General features: G+C 48.6%; 1 protein-coding gene and 2 non-coding genes across 3 annotated transcripts; 1 reads left to right on the top strand and 2 right to left on the bottom strand.

The window, feature by feature from the left end:
• Positions 1 to 5,922: 5,922 nt before the first annotated feature.
• Positions 5,923 to 5,995, bottom strand: Trnak-cuu (transfer RNA lysine (anticodon CUU)). The gene has a single exon. It is a non-coding gene; the product is annotated as a tRNA-Lys (tRNA).
• A 3,763-nt stretch (positions 5,996 to 9,758) lies between these two features.
• Positions 9,759 to 11,217, bottom strand: LOC144145287 (uncharacterized). Its single transcript, XM_077676837.1, has one exon. The coding sequence runs from the start codon at positions 11,181 to 11,183 to the stop codon at positions 9,990 to 9,992; it is 1,194 nt and encodes a 397-aa protein (XP_077532963.1). The 5' UTR covers positions 11,184 to 11,217; the 3' UTR covers positions 9,759 to 9,989.
• A 5,545-nt stretch (positions 11,218 to 16,762) lies between these two features.
• On the top strand, positions 16,763 to 16,835 carry Trnaa-agc (transfer RNA alanine (anticodon AGC)). The gene has a single exon. It is a non-coding gene; the product is annotated as a tRNA-Ala (tRNA).
• The last annotated feature ends 2,326 nt before the right edge of the window (positions 16,836 to 19,161 follow it).

The raw sequence follows: 19,161 nt of genomic DNA, 5'->3' as shown, positions 1-19,161 counted from the left end.
TCTGACAATAAAACGACAGCACGGTGATTACCTAAGAGATAAGTGCGCCAAATTTTATGCCAGCATGACAAGAGGCTCTCCTTGACCATCCGACCGCAGCAAAGTGTACCACGGGGTTCTCTTGTATCGTGCATGATTCCAAAAATCAACATGTTTAACTGCTCCCAGCCATTGCTACAACGCAGCTGTTGTTGGAAAGGTCCCGGCGACCTTGCTGCCAATCGGGGAAGGCAGGAAACAAATGGTCACGTGGTCACCGGCTGCGGTCGCTCGCTCCCCGGAATTAAGAAACCGATACAGGGAGATATTAAATCTTTTTTATAATGCATGTGTCCTTAGACTGCTTGGCTTCCTGATAGCCTTAACATACTTATCCAGTCTAAATGTGTGTTAGTAATGTGATACAATGAATCTCTTCGAGCGTTTGAGTGGGCGTCAACGATGATTCCCAGATAGAAAGGCTCTCTGTGGCGGAACTCGTTGCAGGGAATCTCAGATAGCATGGTATGTATGAGCATCTCCAGACGCCGCATTTATTCTTGGGGAGTTGGCCGCAATGTGAGCATTCTGCAGTGCCTGCAAGCCTGTCTATCTAGTTTTGGCTGGGCTCTGTTGGCAGCGCCCTGGCTTGTGCTCATTTAATGAGGGCAGCTCCAGCACGGATGAATTTTGTAGGATAGGAGAGGACGGTTCCTCAATTTATGACCTCTCGTAAGTACTTTCTGCGAGTGCAATGCAATTTTGGTGGTGTTTTGTTAGGTAAAAGAAGCGAGGGCAGGGTATTGCAAGGGCACGGCCTCTCGATTTGAAGCAGCAGACGTGGCTTCAAATCGAGAGGCCGTGGGTTCACACATCAAGATGAGCCGCTAGGGCTAAGGCGTGGGCCTTGTAATTACCATTTACACCTGTGTGTCCCGGCACCCAAACCGCAGTAGTAGGAAGCTCGAAATGGTTGTGTGTGATATTGGTGTGTGTGGCGCATGTGGGGGTACACATATGGCTCCCTCGGAGATCAGAAATTGCGGATTTGCTGTCAGCCATTGTGACTAGTTTCACCTTGTCTTGGTGTGCTCCTAAGACGTTGACTCTGAAGTTCCAGAGCTGTGCACAATGGTCCCGGAGCGCACGTAACTGCTCCATACCAGATGTCGCGGTGAAAAGTTGTCCTCCCAATTCTCGTGTCTGTGTTATATGCGGCGTCAGTGCAAATGACCGTTGTTCCCTTAGGGACCGTCTTCCAGTTGTAGCGGCATACCCTCTATAGTCGTGCCGACCATCCTGGTCCAGAGTCATTCCTGCGGAGTTACCTCTCCCGAATTGGAATGACTCCAGATTCATTCCATTTTTTTCGAGGTCCCTGAGTGAAAATGGAAATGGAACGGGTACTATGCTTGGAGGAATGGAAGGGGAATGAAATAAGGCGGCTTTTGGCCGGAATGGAATGATCTTGGTTCCTAGACGAGTTGTATGGATCTTCACCTGGAATCTACAGCCAAGCTGGATCTTAACTTAAAAGAGCATCACTGCAACCGAAGCAGTCAATCGTTGTCGTTAGCCTCTTTGCGACTAATGCGACTTTGTGGATGCCATGCGGATGCAAGTCGTGAGTGACCCTCAGAGAATCAGTCAAAAGAGAAGCTCTAGACGGGTCACGCCTTTCTGGCACCTGCAGTACGCCAAGTTTTGTTCACGCGGCTGCCGCCGTATCCGTGGACACGCATTCCCTTGAACCCACAGCAGTAAGCGTGGCCACTCTGCCCCACTGTGGAAACTCCCCACCCCTGCTTCAGTGGATCTCGTCAAGTTGGCAGCGCCGAAGAGCAAGTGGTGTCAGCTCACATAATGCGCCCAGATAAAGGACGTATGAAGGTGGCTGAAGCGATTACGACATGGTTATACTGCAACATTTCAGTGCTGTCACGTTACTTAACAGCGTTGACAATTGCGCCATGTGTGCACTACATTCACCCAATCCTCCAATACATCTCTCTATGCGCTTTTGCATTTAGCTAGAGGAATAGAATACCCCGAACAAGAAGTGCGCCCAATTGTAAACGGGAGTATGCGCGGGGATAGGGGGCGTGGAATTTCTAAAGTCTCTCTTTGGCGCACTTCGCATGGGTTTGTCTGTTTGTTTTTTATTTTTTTATTTTACTGAGCTGTACCCGTGCTAGACGGTAAACGCTAACTTTGACGTACGTTCTTTGGTAGCCCCGCACGTACTGTACGCAGGTAAAAGACGGTAAGGGCCGCGGCGGTGCGTGCAAGCGGACATTCTCTACTTCCCACAGCTTGTAAGCATCTCAGGGGAAGGGTGCTCGCGGATGAAGAAAAACAATGCAAATAAAGTTTGCGCGCTAGCCATGTAGCCAAGCCGCCAGTGGCCTCGCTCGCGTCGTTGCCTTAACTTCCGTTGATTTAACTGGCGCCTGCTGGCTACTTCCGAAGCTTGCGGTTGCACATTAATCATTTGAAGTGCAACCGCAAGCTTCGGAAGTCTCTCTTTCTTTATTCTGTATCGTTTATTCTCGTTTTTAGTCATAGTCGTTTTATCGTCTTTTTATAATCGTTTATAGTCGTTTATTCTGTGAATGCTAGACCGTGTTTCCAGGTCCTTTTCTTAACCCCCACCACATCATTTTTTTTTAATCCTGCTAGCAATTTATACTGCACACAAAAAGTGTTTTATAGCTCACAGTCGCTCCCGCACGCCCAGTAAAATGTGTGCAAAAAATAGGGATTTTGGAACATACAGATCGCATAAGCGTAGATGGAAGAATTTCTGAATTCTAAATGCGAAGAAATTCTAAAGCGTATATACGAAGAAATTCTGCAATCAATAAACAAAAGAACGACAAGATTATCACGTGGCCTATTCTTGTGGCGAAACCATAGCGCCTTCCGAGTGCCCTTCACTGTTTAATGGTGCTTTTTCGTGGGCGTTCAATTGTTCCTCTGTCGCTCCTTAACCACAACTTCCGGCGATGCTGTTTCCCCCCAATGTTCGCGGTCATTTTTTAGCCATCAGGAATCATAAAAATCATTGATTCCTTGCAATTACCATCATCTTGCGGTACCGACAATGTAAACAGGAAGTTTCTTAAACAGACCAAAACCTACTCGTCAATGTTCCTTGAGAAAATTTACGAAGTCTTTAGATATCGGGATTTTGCTATTGGAATGGAGAATCGGAAAGGTTGTTCCCATTCATAAATCTGCTTGCACCCACAGTCCTTATAACTACCGCCCGATATCTCTGAAAGCATACCGTGTATGATAATGGAGAATACTCTGCACAGCAACATCTCTTCATTCCTAGCATTTCCTAACTTTTTTCCCGGCGCCCCAACATGGCTTCCGACGTTAATTATCCTGTGAAACCCAATTGCTGATATTCGCTCATTCATTTGACTGTATTTTAGACAAATCTTCGAGGGCCGACAGTGTTTTTTTTTATTCTTCTCAAGAGCTTTTGACACAAGGACTCAGCGTCGGCGGGTCGTGGCGGCAACTTTGGTTAATTAGCAATTCATGCAGAATGTAGGCCCGGTACCACTAGACCGACACGGTGGCGCCTCCGCCGAGTCGCCGACATCTCGGCTGATTTCCATGTCGGCGGACCGCGTTGTCCCATTACGACAAAGGCGACACAAGCATGTCGGCCGGTTGATCTTCCGCCTAGTGTGAGTGGCTCGCCGCCCGAAGACGCCGACCAAACCGGTCGGCCGACGGGTCGTCGGGTATCGATCGAGAAACGAAAACTGCATCCCGACACCATTGCGTGCCGTAATGAATGCGGCTCGATTTTGTCACTTTCTGGAGTTAAACATACTCAGTAAGGTCCAAATGCGTATTGACTTGCATTTTGGCTCATTTAATACCATCCCCCATTTAACATACCCTTTTGATATGACGCTTAAATCGGACCGAAGTAATTGTTCGTCTTGCCGATCGGTAATCTCACGGTACAAATGAATACCGGAGTAAACGGAAGCCGGTAAATCATTGATAAAGATAAAGAACAAGGGCCCCAGACCGAGTCCCTGCGGGACACCTGAAGGGACGCCTGTTAAGGGGGAGTCGTGACCATTTACAGTAACATATTGGAAGCGTCGAGTTAAAACAATTAATCTATGTCAATACTTTGGAATCCAAGTTGAGGGCGTATCAAGTTGGGGCGGCAGCGCAACGAACGGGACGAATGTGTTTGTCCCGTCTTCGCTTCGTCCCGTCAATAGCGCTAGCCGCTACTCACAAAATGGTGAGTAGGTCCATTCATAATAAAAAGCTTTTGGAAATAAAAAAACGATAAGCCGTTCCACTCGGTGAAGGTGGATGACTAGTGAAGCCTTTTATGACACGGCAGTTGCACAAGAGTCACGACACAGAGTCGCGACACGAGTCACACAGAATAAGGGGACTCCCACCTCACTTGTTCCCTCACCCCCGGCTCGGGCCCAATAAACTTATTCCCTCACTCCCTCTAGAGCGCTGACAGCGGCCATGCCTAAGAAACACATGCATAGTATCACCAGCGCGCCTTTATGTTGACTCCACTGATGCTGAAAATGCTGCGTATAGATAACTAATCTGCTAAAAACTCGTCTCCAAGGGATGAGACATACGCTTGAGGTCTAAGCCATTTCTTTATCTTGTAAATGTTGCCTTCTATTAACTAATCTACACAAGATGCATACCCAAGTGATGAAATAGATGTATAAACTTGAGGTGCAATTCCCGTTTTGAACGGCGGGCGACTTTGATGGTCACTGCGTGCTACCAGCACACAGTGCCACACACACGCACCTGGACGTCGTTTTCCAACGCCTCGCACTTTGAAGACACGGTAAGCTTCGAGAGTTTTAAAGAGAATAGTCTGTCTTGGGCTACTTGAAGGCGAAAATTTTGGGCTGTCTGTATGTATGTTTGTCTGTCTGTAACGCGATTGAGCCACCCGGCCAAAGAGAAACTGAAGCTGCCCAATAATCTTTTATACCCACAGCCAAATGTAAACGTTTAAGTCCTGTGTCAATGTTCATACCTGTCAGAATTTTTGAACAAGAACAAAACATGACGCAAATAAGAGGCAGAAAATCAATACATAACTGATATTTGCAGTGCTCCTTTATAACAAATTCATGGATGCCTGATTCAAATGAAATGCTGCATCTACAGCATAAAAACATTCACTCCGTCGCCTGCTGTCGCCCGCGCAACCTATAGATTCAAGCGGAGTTTTAATAAATCTACGCAAACAGTTACGTTTCTCTTGGAACGCACGTGGAATAGGGCAACGTGGCTCTATAAACGTTAAAGTAGGGCGCCTCGATTGACGCGCCCCCCCCTTCCCCCCCCCCCCCCCCCCCCCCCCCCCGCCGTACGGCAGTGCTGGCATCGAGGCGACGGGCCTGGAGCAGTGGAACGCGGTAAATTTAAATTGACTGGAGCAAACCTCTGGCGTGCTTACCTTGGTAGGAGCGCGACGGAAGAGGAATGGCATGAGAGGTGATCGGGATAGAGAAGGGAGGTATTTACTTCGCAAATGTTTACGATAGCGTTTGCAACGAAAGGAGCAGATGAGCGGCCAAGTTTTTGTTCTCGGTCATCAAAAATACAGGAAAGCCTTGCTTTAAATAAAGCACGCCTTAGCGCGTTCCGTTCATAATTTTCTCTGCGCAGAATTCTTATTTCGTGAGCGAGTTTTAATCTTGTATGACCTGCAAGTGAGCACGTTCTTCCGTGAAATTGGACTGACATTCCCACTGCTGTCCCGCGCATTCTCGATTAATGTGCATCCGAAGCATGAGCCCAATTCTCGCGTGCCACGTCCAGCAAAAAAATGATAAAGCTGTCGTGGTAAACTTCGCATCTTTTCGCCACGACAGTCATGACTCAGTAAAAAAAACTTTCACAAAAAACGGCCGCCCAACGTGGGGCTCGAACCCACGACCCTGAGATTAAGAGTCTCATGCTCTACCGACTGAGCTAGCCGGGCTTTTTTTTTTTTTTTTTTTTTTTTTTTTTTTTTTTTTTTTTTTTTCTTTATTGCAACATTTCAGTACAAAACAAGCACCATCAAACAAGAAACAGCAACGATAAAACTGCTTGTCATCACCTTGACAGCAGAAAAACGATTAAAATTGTTTGAGGTTGGTCAGTGTTTCCATCACAGGCAACCACTCTGGAGGCTCAGGCTGAGCCCTCCACACTTCAATAATCATACGCATTGAATCACCGAAGTATTCTCTTGACCATTTAGCGTCAACGTCCCTGTGGCGTATGGCCATGCGGGATTTCCAAATTGCATGTAGGGCCAGGACCATCACGAGGTCGTAAGGTACTTCGTCACTCTCAATAGGTAAAAACCTAATGCCGTGAGCGTCCAGGGGAAAATCTTTTTTGAGGGTCCGCTGAAGCACGTCCCAAAAGAAGACCCCGTCCCAGCAGTCCAAAAACACGTGTTCTACAGTCTCGGGTTTTCTGCACGGGTAGCAGTCCACCCCACCCGGCAAAAACATTCCCTTTTCCTTCTGCCACGTTTTAACATCAAGGACGCCCGAGTGAAGTTTAAAGAAAAACGTCTTAACCCATGGGCCAATCGCCATACGTTTCACACGCTTGAGCACATCCTGTCCTGGCCCTACACGGTACAGCGATCTATACAATGGAACGGGAAGTACGGAATCAACGAGGTCATTATACAATCTTTTACGCGTCACACTAGATAAGTACTCTAGCGTGAAGCGTGCACGCAAAAACATGGTGGCTTGTACCACCTCACGGAAGTAGCCTTTCGTTGCACCAAAAGATAAAGAAGCTGACGTTACAACAAAATCAGGAAGCGCTCTGGCCAACTTCACCTGACACACAGTGCGCAAAAAGGAGTCCTTCACATCCCGAAGAAACAAAAAACGATTTACCACTTGACGCAAAAACAGATGCGATAATGACAGGCCACCAAGACGCACGCGCCGAAACAGGTTCGTACGGCTTGTTCTCTCCCATGACGACTCCCAAATCAACATAGCAAAAACTCGGTGCAAGGCCTGTACACGTGCCCGCGAACAATGCAACACCTGTAGAACGTACCACAGTTTGCTAATTAAAAACACATTACACACTGATGCCCTAGCAAATATTGAAAGTCCGCTTCCCTTCCATTTCTCGGCCTTTTCACGCAATTCGACTGTTTGACTGCGCCAATAAGGGTCGCTGTCTACATAGTTCTCGAGGGGCACTCCCAAGTACTTCACCGGCGTCGTCTGCCAGCTGATACACTCGAAAACACTAGGCATACTGTCCCACTGGCCATGCCAGAAACCAACACATTTCTGCCAATTAACACCACTGGCACTGTACTTACAAAAACATTTCAAGGTGTTTACAGCAATGCTTATGCTTCTCCTATCAACAAAAAAAAGAGCAATGTCGTCAGCGTAAGCTAACACCCGCACTTCACACGACTGAAGTTTAAAACCTTTGACATCTTCGCTCCTGATTACACTTAAACAAAAGGCTTCAATGTACAAACAAAAAAGCAACGGAGACAATGGGCAACCCTGACGAACGGCACGTTGAACAGGAACAGGTGCGCCGATCGTTTTGTTAATAACAAGCCTAGTAGAACATCCAGTGTACGCCATGCGCACACCATTGAGAATAACAGAACCAACATTCACGTGTTCCAACATATTTAACAAAAGTTCGTGCGACACCTGATCGAAGGCTTTAGCCATGTCTACCTGGAGCATTGCCAAAGTCCCTTGCATGGCGTCACAACACTCCAGAACACTTCGGGCAGTATGAATATTTGTAACTATCGACCGCCCTTTGATCCCGCACGTTTGATGCGGCCCTACCAGGTCCTTTATGACAGTCTGTAAGCGGCCTGCCAATATTTTCATTAAAACCTTATAATCGACATTTGTCAGACTAATAGGGCGATACCCAGGGATCTGCCTGAGTTTCGCAACCTCCTCCGATTTCGGTATAAACACAGTGTGCGACACGAGAAAAGAAGGTGGCAGCACACCGTTGTGGTACGCCTCAGAGTAAACTCTACATAGGACCGGGCTAATGTCACCCTTAAACGCCTTGTAGAAAGCAGCGCTCAGGCCATCAGGGCCCGGCGTCTTCCCTGGGCTTAACTCGTCGATAGCACCGCGTATCTCTTCTACTGTAATATCTCTTTCGAGATGCGCCATAACTTCCTCGTCTAAGCACGGTAACAAAGACGTAAACTCTTCTCTAAACTTGACGGCATCGACAGGATGACAAGAAAACAAATTTTTATAAAAGTCACAAAAACAGCGCTCTATATTAGCCTGGTCACTATAAACCACACCTTCGGCTTCAATTTCCACTATCGCATTTCTGCGCGCATACTTCTTTTCCGCGCTGAAAGCTCTTTTAGTCGGCGCTTCCCCGTGCAAAAATCTCTCAGCTCGTGCGCGCACAAGCGCACCCTCATACTTCTCTTTATCTATTACTTCGAGCTGCGCTTTTAATCCTCTAATGTCATCCTTCAACGCCCCGGGCGATTCACATTCTTCCTTAACGTAAACGTCCAGGGTACTTCGTAACCAGGCTTCTCTTTGCTTCTCGTCGTATTTGATTGCGGATGATCTTTCAAGGGCCTTTAACTTAACTTCTTGTTTGAAGAGCTCCCAATTGAGAGTAAAGTTAACGTTCTCTTCTCCACCGAAAAACGTCCGTGCGCATGCATTAACGGCCTCAGTGAAATGTTCATCCTGCAGCAGCTTGTTATTAAGCTTCCAAAGCCCCCAACAGAACGCGTTGCCTGGTTTTGCCATTCTGCCAACGGTTACGGTCACAAGACAGTGATCGCTAAAGGAAACGGGGGAAACTCGGTAGCTATCACACTCCGGCAGAATCTCTGACGAAACATACACTCTGTCGAGACGCGCATGACTGTTGCCCTGGAAGTGTGTATAGCGAACGGTACCGCTACTGCCAAGGCTATCGCCCACATCTTCCAGCGCGAAGTCAGCAACGATATCAGTTAAAACTATCGTACTCGCATCGCGGAACCTTGTCGAGCTACTTTTGTCTTGCGCAGAACATACGCAATTAAAGTCGCCAAGTAAAATAACCAGCCTCTCCGTATCGCAAAACCCGCGAACATCCTCAAAAAAACCCTTCCTTTCCGCTGCCTTTGTGGGCGCGTACACACAGATCAAGCGCCATTCGCTTGACGATAAAACAAAATCGCACACAACAAAACGCCCACACTCGGACGCGGTGACGGTCTCTAGGGTTGCCCCCAAACTCCTTCGTACCAACAGGGCAACGCCCGCAGACATCCCGACCGCGTGAGCAACGCACACGTCGTACCTCGACGCAAACGGGCGCACCATACGATCTGTCTGCTCCTCTCTCTCAACCTTCGTTTCTTGTACCGCCACTATATCCAGGTCCTGTTCGGTCACTAAACGATACAACTGATTCTGCCGTCTCCTGTCAGCAAGCCCCCGGACGTTAAGCGTGGCAATACGGATTGGCGTGTTTAAATACACCAGGTTAAGAAAGAAAACAAACAGACCCCAAATCATTTATGCTGGTACATTTGACAAATAAAAAAAAAAAATAAAAAAAAAAAAAAAAACACACAACACCGTAAAACGACAAAAACAGCCCCCCCCCCCCTCTCCCCATAGAAAAAAACGGATCCAACTTGAGCCCGTTGAGAGAGCTTCACTTGACGCTCGTACATACAAAACACCCCAAACCCCCACCGTGAAACGAAGGAAGAACTCTTCGACGCCCAACACACCCCCCCAAAAAACTCGCAATGACCGCCAGGAAAACCCTTCGACACCCGACACAGAACCAAAAACCCACGTAATACAACTAACGAGCTTAAACCCATGACTAGAACACGCCCTGCACTTTTCTTGCTCCTCAACGACACACAAAGAAAATTTAAAAATACGTTTAGCAGTCCGAAAACGAAGGCAAGGATGGCGTTCTTACGAATTCTTTGTTGCCGTGGGTCCTCTGTCGTAGGGCGTGTTGAGCTTCGGCTTGAAGCTCGAGCGCCGCGACGTGGGTCCCACACTCACCGACCCCACCGCTACGGAGCCGTCGCCCCCTCCGCGTTGTCCGACACTGTCTTGACGCGGCCGCTTGGCCACAGACTGGTCCTGGTCGCCAGTTTTCAAGTCGACGCCCTCTTGGGGGACGGGAGTTTCCAACGCCGCAAACTGACCCGCGACGCTCACCGGGTTCTCACCGTCGCCGTCGTACGTCAGCTGGTCTCCTTCATTGGCACTTTGCGCAGGTAGCACTACGACGGCGGCCGACTCCTTCACCTCAGCGCTCTTTTCAGGCGGCGCGTCCTCCGTCACCGGGTCTCCTCCGCCCCCTGCTGCAGCCGCCTCCGTCTCCTCCTCGTCCATGATGTTCTCCGTTCGGTCCACATCCCCCACCGGTCCGGCCACCTTCGCGTACGTCCGCACGCACTCGTTCGCTTCGTGACCGAAGCGGCGGCAGAGAGTGCAGCGCGGCACCTTGCAGTCGCGCCTCATGTGCCCCGTGCCAGAGCAGCGAAGGCACTGCGGGGCCCTGCCGGGCACGACCACGAGCGCCTGCTCGCCTGCGACACGGAGCTGGTGGGGCAGGTCCTCAGCCCTCACGCCCGCGTTGAGCTTGAGGGTCACGGACCGCGTCGTCGAGCCCTTGTCGTGGACGCCTTGAACACGCCAGCGCTCCCGTGAAACTTCGGTGACCCTCCCGTAGGGAGCCAGCGCAACTCGTACGTCGTCCTCGGTCACGTTGTAAAGCAGCCAGTGGAGCTTCAGCCGCAGGTCCTGGTTGGCAGGGTCGATGACGAGGCAGTGTCGACCTTTGACGTGAAGCTCCTTTGCTTCCAAGATCTTCTTGACGCCTAGCTCCGACTTGAACGTCACCGCCCATACGTGACTCATTTGGAACGCCCCCAAGGCAAGTACCTCAGGGAGCAATTCCAGCCGAGCCAAAGTATCGCGGAAATCTTCAACGCGATACGGGCGCGCACGCATGTCACCGTGCAAAAAAACGGTATTAAAAACAATACGTCCTGTAGGCAATGTCGGCAACGAAACTTGATAACAATCGTCCTGAGCAAGAAACCTGTTACCGCGGCCGGGAACGGCCGCATTAACCGCTCCTGAGGAGCCCTGCATCCTGCGTCCGTTCACTGTGGTGGCCGGAAGCAGAATCCCTGAGCTAGCCGGGCGTTAGCTGTCGTGGGCGGAAAGTTGGATTCCCATCTTGAGCCAGAGGAGGCCATGTCGGTAAGTCGACGAAGGTTCCGATGGGGCAATGGAGAAAAACATGGCCAGAGCGACCATGTGAACTAAAATAGCACCCTGAATACAGCTGCCCCCGTAGACTTCCAACTACCGTGCATCAATTACATGACGCGCTCCCCCCATATCGCTGAAGGGCTATTACACATTCAATCAATCTTCTGACGGCTGATACTAGGGGATTTAACGTAATGCGGGTGCCGAGCTAGCTATAGAATTTTGCCGAGTCGGCCATTTTGCGGAAACCGGTGCGCCATCTGGCGGGCATTTCTTGGGGACAGCGTCGCGAGCAGACGACGACGCAGTCACACGCTGTTGTTCCGTGCCGTGCGTGGATATTAGACGTCCCAGCGGCATCAAAAATCGGTAAGTGCCATTTATCCGGTATGTCAGCCGCGCAAAGTTTATTAGTTCTTCAAGGAGAACGTTCAAAGCGTCCAAGAGCGGTCAGGTTTGCCCATAAATTCCGTTCTCAACCCGCTAAGGCGGCGTAACCTGTACGCACGGTTTGTTTTCACGGGGGCTGCCTGTGAGGCTACGTTTCGCCGCACAAGCAGGACGCCCGACTTTTTATCACCAACTGATGCTTGTTTTCTTAATTCTGGGCAGGTTGCCGTCATTGCCTTTACTTTCGATGTGAAGAATCTACTCGCCCGGGCGTCACTACGCCATTGTTGGCTGCAACAACAATCAGCGTAAGCGCAAAGTGCTCACACAAGAAACGTGCGAAGTGCACCACGACAAAAGAAGTGTCTGCATGTGCGGAGTCTATTCGCTGCACAAATTTCCTGCGTCTTTTGAGTGCCGCTGCGAATAAGTAGTAACGCTGGATCGGAAAGGTTTCGAACCTAGCAAATTTGCGAGGGAAAGTACGGTCGTACGCTGATTTTGGAAGCGCTGTTTATTCACCCTTATGCTCAATCCTTCTCGCACATTTCTGTGCTCTGGAGGCCTAGCCTTCTCTGTTCATTTTATTGACGGGAAGCCAACAAAAATCCACCCTGCTGCAGCTGCAGCACGGGCACTCGAAAAACGAGGCGAACGCGAAATAGCACCGTCGCCGTGGCGGAGCACGCCCGGTCGCGTCGGTAATTAAATTGCTGTTGGCGGTTCCCACCCGCCGCTGCAACGTAAAAGTTTTTTGAGTAAGCAAACGGCCGTGAAATCTTGGTGTACCCAATACGTTGCTCCTGTGTTGTAGCAGGAAATAGCGTAATGCAGCGGCAAATATGTCTCCTGCGAATGCACGCTAACATGTCAGTGGTTTGGTACATTCAGCGAATGCCTCTGATCGCGCGGTCATACATGTGTCGGGTTGATTTTTGTTGGCTTCCCGTAAATAAAATGACCAGAGAATGCCTCCACAGCACAGAAATGTGCGATAAGAATTGAGCATGAGGGTGAATAAACAGCGCTTCCAAAATCAGCGTACGAATTGCCCTCGCAAATTTGCTGGTTCGAAATCTTTCCGATTCAGCGTTACTACCGTATAAACCGGATTATAGGTCGACCCGGTATATAGGTCGACCCCCTACCTTGAGGTGGGAAAAGTTCACAAAAAAATAATTCGGACCAAAAGCGCACTCACAATGTCTATATTTATTTTCGACACCCGTCCGTCACTGCCACTCACTATGCCTGCCAAAGTCACTAGTGCGTCCGAGCTCTCAGAGTCGTCCAAGGATGACTGCTTCGAACTGTCATCTTCCATGCCATCAGGCGCGTTGCTGATGGAGCACTTCCTGAACGCTCGCGTAACCATGTCGTCAGGCAGCGACTGCCCAGAGGACACCCAGCTTAACACGGTCGCAACCGGCCCGTATAGGTCTTTTTGTTGTCGCCGGCTATCCACTCATTCTACAGTTCGCGGAGCCCGTCCGCGCATGGCCTCCGGAGCGATCGTGAGCGAAGTTCCCGGACGAAGTCCGCCACTTTGTTCTCCAACTCGGGGTGCACCGCTTGACGTCCACGGAACGATCGGTTTCGGGGGTTGCACGCGCACAGCTTAGCTTTCTGGCTCCACCAGACCAGTACCGCACACGTTCCTCCGAAACGCCTAACTGGCGTTGCGCCGCCATATTCCCATTCTGCTCGGTGAATCAATCACCGTCAGCTTAAAGGGACAGACAACCGATTTTTGTTGCGTATATGTTCTCTAGCTCATATGAAAGCCAGCGTTTTATATAGCCCGATAACCACAAGCAATTTCTAAACAAACTGGCGGAAATAATTTTAATTTGGCAGCAAACTTCCTGAAATCGGAAGGGTGGCGGTTCGTAGTGTCGAAACTTGACACTACAATATGTGTCCCTGTCACGTGACCTGCAAACCTAGCAGCTACTGTAACTGCTCAAACGTTTATTTGCGTATTGAAAACCTTTTAACACAAGTTTTTGTACAAGGTTAAATTGTATATGTATTTCTAAACACTATTCTGAAATTTTGAGACACGCCGCCCGCGCACCCTACCGCCGTCGCTGGGTGCCTCTCAGCATGCTTCTCAGTGTGGCTAACTGAGCCTCTATGCCCAGAATCAACGGCCGCAATCAGTAAACAAACCCAGCGAAGGAGCTGTGACTATTCTGCCTGAGTCAGCGGCGTTTGTTCTGCCAAAATATCTGATTTCAGTGTCCAAATACGCCAACGGCAGCTTAAAAAAAAAAAAAAAAAAACCCCGCGCCCGGGAAGAATCGAACTTCCCGCCTCCACAACGTGAAGCCAGATTCTACCTATCGTCTATCCCAACAGATGGCGCATTCGTGCAAAATAAACCGTTGCATTAAAAAACACATAAAGGAACAGAAAAGCCTGTGATTCAAAGTTTTTTTAGCTGGGAACAAGTTTTTAAATATCGTTTTTCATTTCGCATACAGACAAAAGTATGTTGCCGAGCTACTCAATGTCATGGTTGCCAGCATTAGTTTTGGGAGGGACACATACGGCTCGTAGATCAAAAAATTCGATTTAAAAAGTTCTAGGGCGTTATCAGCAAAACCATTTCTCGTCAAGGTGCTTTAAGTGATGCCCTTTCATTTGGGATAGAGAATATATACTCGGCAAAAATCGGTTGTCTGTCCCTTTAAACGCTGCGGCGAACTGGCGTCGACTGCCACCACTCATCTCGAAACAGAGAGGTACGCACGCACAATAAACGAGTAAAAGACGAAAAACTAGAGAAAAGCGAAACCAAACAAAGGCCTGTTAGTGCGAGAGCGCAGTCCGACACGAATGGCGATAGCGACGGACTGCGCTTGCACATTGTTGCCAGACAACGATTTACATTCTGCCAATGACCGCTATATAAGACGAGGGGTGACTTTTGTGCGGATTTTTTTGGAAAAAAACTCGACCTATATTCCGGTTTATACGGTACTCATTCGCGGCGGCACTCAAGGGACGCAAGAAATTTGTGCTGCGAATAGACTCCGCACATGCAGACACTTCTTTTGTCGTGGTGCACTTCGCACATTTCTTGTATGAGCACTTTGCGCTTCCGCTGATTGTTGTTGTTGCAGCCAACAACGGCGTAATGACGCCCGGGCGAGTAGATTCTTTACATCGAAAGTCAAGGCAATGACGGCAACCTGCCCAGAATTAAGAAAACACACATCAGTTGGTGATAAAAAGTCGGGCGTCCTGCTGGTGCGGCGAAACATAGCCTCTCAGGCAACCCCCGTGAGGACAAAGCGTGCGTAGGGTGGCACACCGCCTTAGCGGGTTGACAACGGAATTTATGGGCACACCTGACTGCTCTTCGACGCTTTGAACGCTCTCCTTGAAGCGCTGCTGACATACCGAATAAAGGGCACTTACCTATTTTTGATGCCGCTGGGACGTCTGATATCCACGCACGGCACGGAACAACAGCATATGACTGCGGCGTCGTCTGCTCGCGACGCAGTCCCCAAGAAATGCCCGCCAGATGGCGCACCAGTCGTTAAAAAATGGCGGCGCCCAGTGCAAAGTGGAAATTCTTGTCTATAGTTCATTTCAGAAGCTGCGTGCGGCACTGTGGAGGCTACATTGTTGTCGACAGTCCTCCCACTGTCACTGAGCACGCTTAACACAACGTGAAGGGGTCCTTGAAAGGACATTTCCTCCTCCCCTCTAGGCAAGTGGAACCGCAACGCCTCGGCTTTCCTTCACGGTCAGTTAGGCGCCCTCGGTGGGTGGACTGTTGACAACACTGTAGCCTCCACAGTAGGCACGCAGCTTCTTAAATATGAACCAAAGGTGCCTGTTCATTATGAAAAGCAGCCGCGAACCGGTAAATAACGGCGCATGTAATGCATTCCTAGGCAAACCGAAACGATTACTTTAAATTGCATTTGCTCACAGCCAGCCAAGATAGTACGTTAGCTGCTTAAGTTTGCCTGAACTAGGTGCGTACGTGGACTGGCGCCAAGGCTCCTGACCAAGATTACATAAATTAGACACGTTCCGTGCAGATCGTAGGTTTAATTGCCTTCCACAAGATGATGCGAGTGTTCGATCAATACAAATACGGAAAACACGAGAGATTCATGCGTCCGGCGGCCGGGTACCTTTGAGACACCTATTTGAATGTTCCTGCTTTTACAAGCACTAATGGCACGTACACGCTCAGACAGATTCGATGACGAGGTCCTCGAATTACGTGTACTAGAGCCACTAAATAAAACGTTTTTCTAGCGAGTACCGAGAGATCGAACAGCGGGCTGCTTCATTCCGTTCCTTGACCTACCGGCTGGCCGAAGTTCCTTGTAAGGCGCCTCGATGCGCGTGCCGGGCATCAAGGCACCCTGGGTCACAGCTTGTTCGGCCAGTGTGATCGATGGCTACCGCGTAAGAAAAAATGGAAATTTAGCGCAAAAGAGGGGAATAAAAGAAAGTTGTCAGGGTGGGTGAGAGGCAGCCACTCTTCCGGCTTTCGCACGAAATTTTGGGGGGAAACTGGTAGGTGACACACCAGGAACTTTTTTTTTATTTTTTTTTTAGCTCATACTCAAGTCATCGCCTCCTTCATTTTTTACATGCCAAACCCTTCAACCCCGAGCGGCCGATCAAGCCCTTCCCTTCTACTCCGTCCACTCTTCCCCAATTCTTTGCCTTCACAGTGCTTTTGTAACGTTACCGGTTAATCTTGGGGCGACATGTAGTGGATAGCGGCAACGTAGGAAAAAACGTGCTCGGCCGCGGCGCCGAGGTTCTCATTGCTGGCCAGGGCGCAGCTGCTTCAACGGTCTCAAACTTCGGTTGCCTTGGCAACCAGCAACAAGGAACAAGCCGCTCTCGACTTCAGTTACCCTCCGGGACACGACCGAAAATCCATGTTAATTTCGGGGCCCCATCTTGGACATGCGGCGAATTAGGCGTCCCACTCACTCCCATTGTAAAGCGGGCGATGCATTTGGCATTGAAAGAATACAGGAGGCGATGTTCAAGTACAAAGAACTCTCCCTACAGGCGCCGTTGGGGGTGTAGCTCAGATGGTAGAGCGCTCGCTTAGCATGCGAGAGGTACGGGGATCGATACCCCGCACCTCCACTTTTTTTTTTCCTTTCCTAAAATAACATCCCCTATCGGCCAGGCTTTAACCGCTATGGCATCCGATTTCCTAGACAACACAAACAAACGGCAACCGCGCGCTGTCGGAACTAAACCCGCATCCCCGATTCGGGGAAACCCAGCAGTAGCAGCTTAAACCAAAGAGAAAACAATAGCTTAGGAGAGGCAGAACTAGCCACAGAGTAAGCTAGTGGGAAGAGCTCGAGATCAATGCTGCTGGTAACCGGCGCGTTGGGAAAGGTGCGGAGGAAATCAAGTGGCTCTTTCGTCCTTTCCTGGCGGCGACTGGCAACCGCGTCGTAGCAACGGCGGCGAAGACGGGCCCACCGTGGCACGGGTGTAGCCCGAAAGAACCCATTCCCGTTTGACCCCTTCCCGTTTGAACCCATTCCCGAAACGCCCTTCCCGCTTGACCCGTCCCGTGTGCGCCCGTTCCCGAAACGACCTTCCTGTTTGGGCGCTTCCTGTTTCAGCCCGTTCCCAAAACGCTCTTCCCGTTTCAACCCGCTCCCAAAGCGCCCTTTTCATTTGAACCCTCATCGTTGCAACCCATTTGAATTTCTGAAAATATGCGTTACCGTCTTCGAAACTGTTCCCCAAAATGTGCTTACAAGCAACGGGTCATGCACTAAAAACTTGTATGCACCAAATTTTCCGGAATCGACCGATATTTCCGGCCGATAAAAGTTTCCGAATGCCTTAGGCCGATACTGCCCTCTTGACACAAAATTTGTAGTGGCAAAAGTGTACTATAAAGATACCCAATATCTTTAGGAATGCACGCATTGGATTTTTCTCCAGTTGGTGTTCGTACGTGCGGCTGAAATTTATTTATCAGCCGCTCTTATGCTTATTGTTTGGAGCGTAGCTTTGTCTTCGGGTTCGAGAGATCTATAGATCAAAGATGTCCGTAGGAGAGACTTTAAAAAAAAGCAAAAACATGTGCAGAAATCTGAGAATTGGCTACAAATGCCTTTCCTACGTGAGTAATGGGCAAATATTATTATTTATTTACTGATACTTCATGGCCTGGTCGGGCTCATGCAGGAGTGAACATAAAAACACATCAGTATTGGTTGGCGTAGTTTAAAAACGCCCCACACAAATAAGTAAAAGACATAAATATGTAATAGACGCAAAGGGGTCCGAACAAGGATATGCATTCGTAATGTACTCCAATTTTAAAATACGACGATTCAACCAGAACACATATTTAAAATACGTAAGGGAAATTCTTCTAACGATACCGAGTTCACTGTTCGTTCAGTTAACTTATTTTAGTAAGAAATTGCACGAGTACACAAAGAGAACTTTCGAATAGTAATTCAGCTGATTGGTTGCCTAATAGTGTTACTATGATATCTTCTCGCTGAACGTCTGAAAGGCCCTTGGAGGTAGTATTCCCGCAACAATTTTAAGTTTCTGTAGCAAAGAAAATTTAGGCTAGAGACGACCCTGCGCTGCTTGAGTTTTTGAAAGTTTGCCCTATTATGCAAATTGAGTACGCTAGAATGACGGGAATAAACAGAATCAATAAAACGCAAAGCTAAGTTTATAATTTTTGCTGCTTCTCATTACTGCGATTTTTTATAGCATATGTATCCAAATACATAGGGTTACTTTATTTTTATACATCTTTTTATCTTTTGTAGTTTTTATCTGTTTCTTTTCGACATTGATGTACACTTGCGGTATTATAACGATTAAATGTGTTAGTCCGCCAAATACGATTTCTTTCAAAGTGAGGGTGTTTTTGCGATTTTTTATTTGTGCTTCCTCGGCGCTTTTCTGGGCTTTTTATTTTTACCATTTTTTGGTTTCTTAATTTAAAAGACTTGTTTGTTAATTTAAAAAAATTGTTTATTAATTTGTTAATTGTTAATTTGTTTGTTAGGCTTTGTTAATTTAAAAGATTTGTTAATTAGTATGACTAATTGTAACCCAATGTTGTCGTCTCTAGATTCGAAAAGTGAAGCCCAGGTTTGAAAAGCAGTCAAGGACTCTGGATGTACTGAGCATGCTATCGCAGCGGCTGTGAACAAACGGAAATAAATGAAAAACAATATGAAAATGTTTTTATAACGTTTCATAAACTTGGTACGTTATTCCGGGATCGGGCTAAATAGGAAAATACTAAACGGGAAGGTTCTTTCGCCCCGGGTTGAAATGGGAAGGAACAAACGGGAAGGTTGAAATGGGAACGGGTTCAAACGGGAACGGGCCAAGTGGGAAAGAGCGAAACGGGAAGGTCGTTTTGCGCCGGGTTGAAACGGGACGGAACAAGCGGGAAGGGTGAAATGGGAAT

The sequence above is a fragment of the Haemaphysalis longicornis genome, unplaced genomic scaffold, assembly GCF_048455015.1.
Source record: "Haemaphysalis longicornis isolate Haplotype H1 unplaced genomic scaffold, Haemaphysalis longicornis Haplotype H1 scaffold_7, whole genome shotgun sequence".
Classification (NCBI taxonomy): Eukaryota; Metazoa; Arthropoda; class Arachnida; order Ixodida; family Ixodidae; genus Haemaphysalis; species Haemaphysalis longicornis.
This window is presented reverse-complemented; position numbering and strand designations above follow the sequence as displayed.

Excerpts from the sequence above, each read along its gene's own strand:
- LOC144145287 (XM_077676837.1), bottom strand. The coding sequence starts at position 11,183 with ATGCAGGGCTCCTCAGGAGCGGTTAATGCGGCCGTTCCCGGCCGCGGT.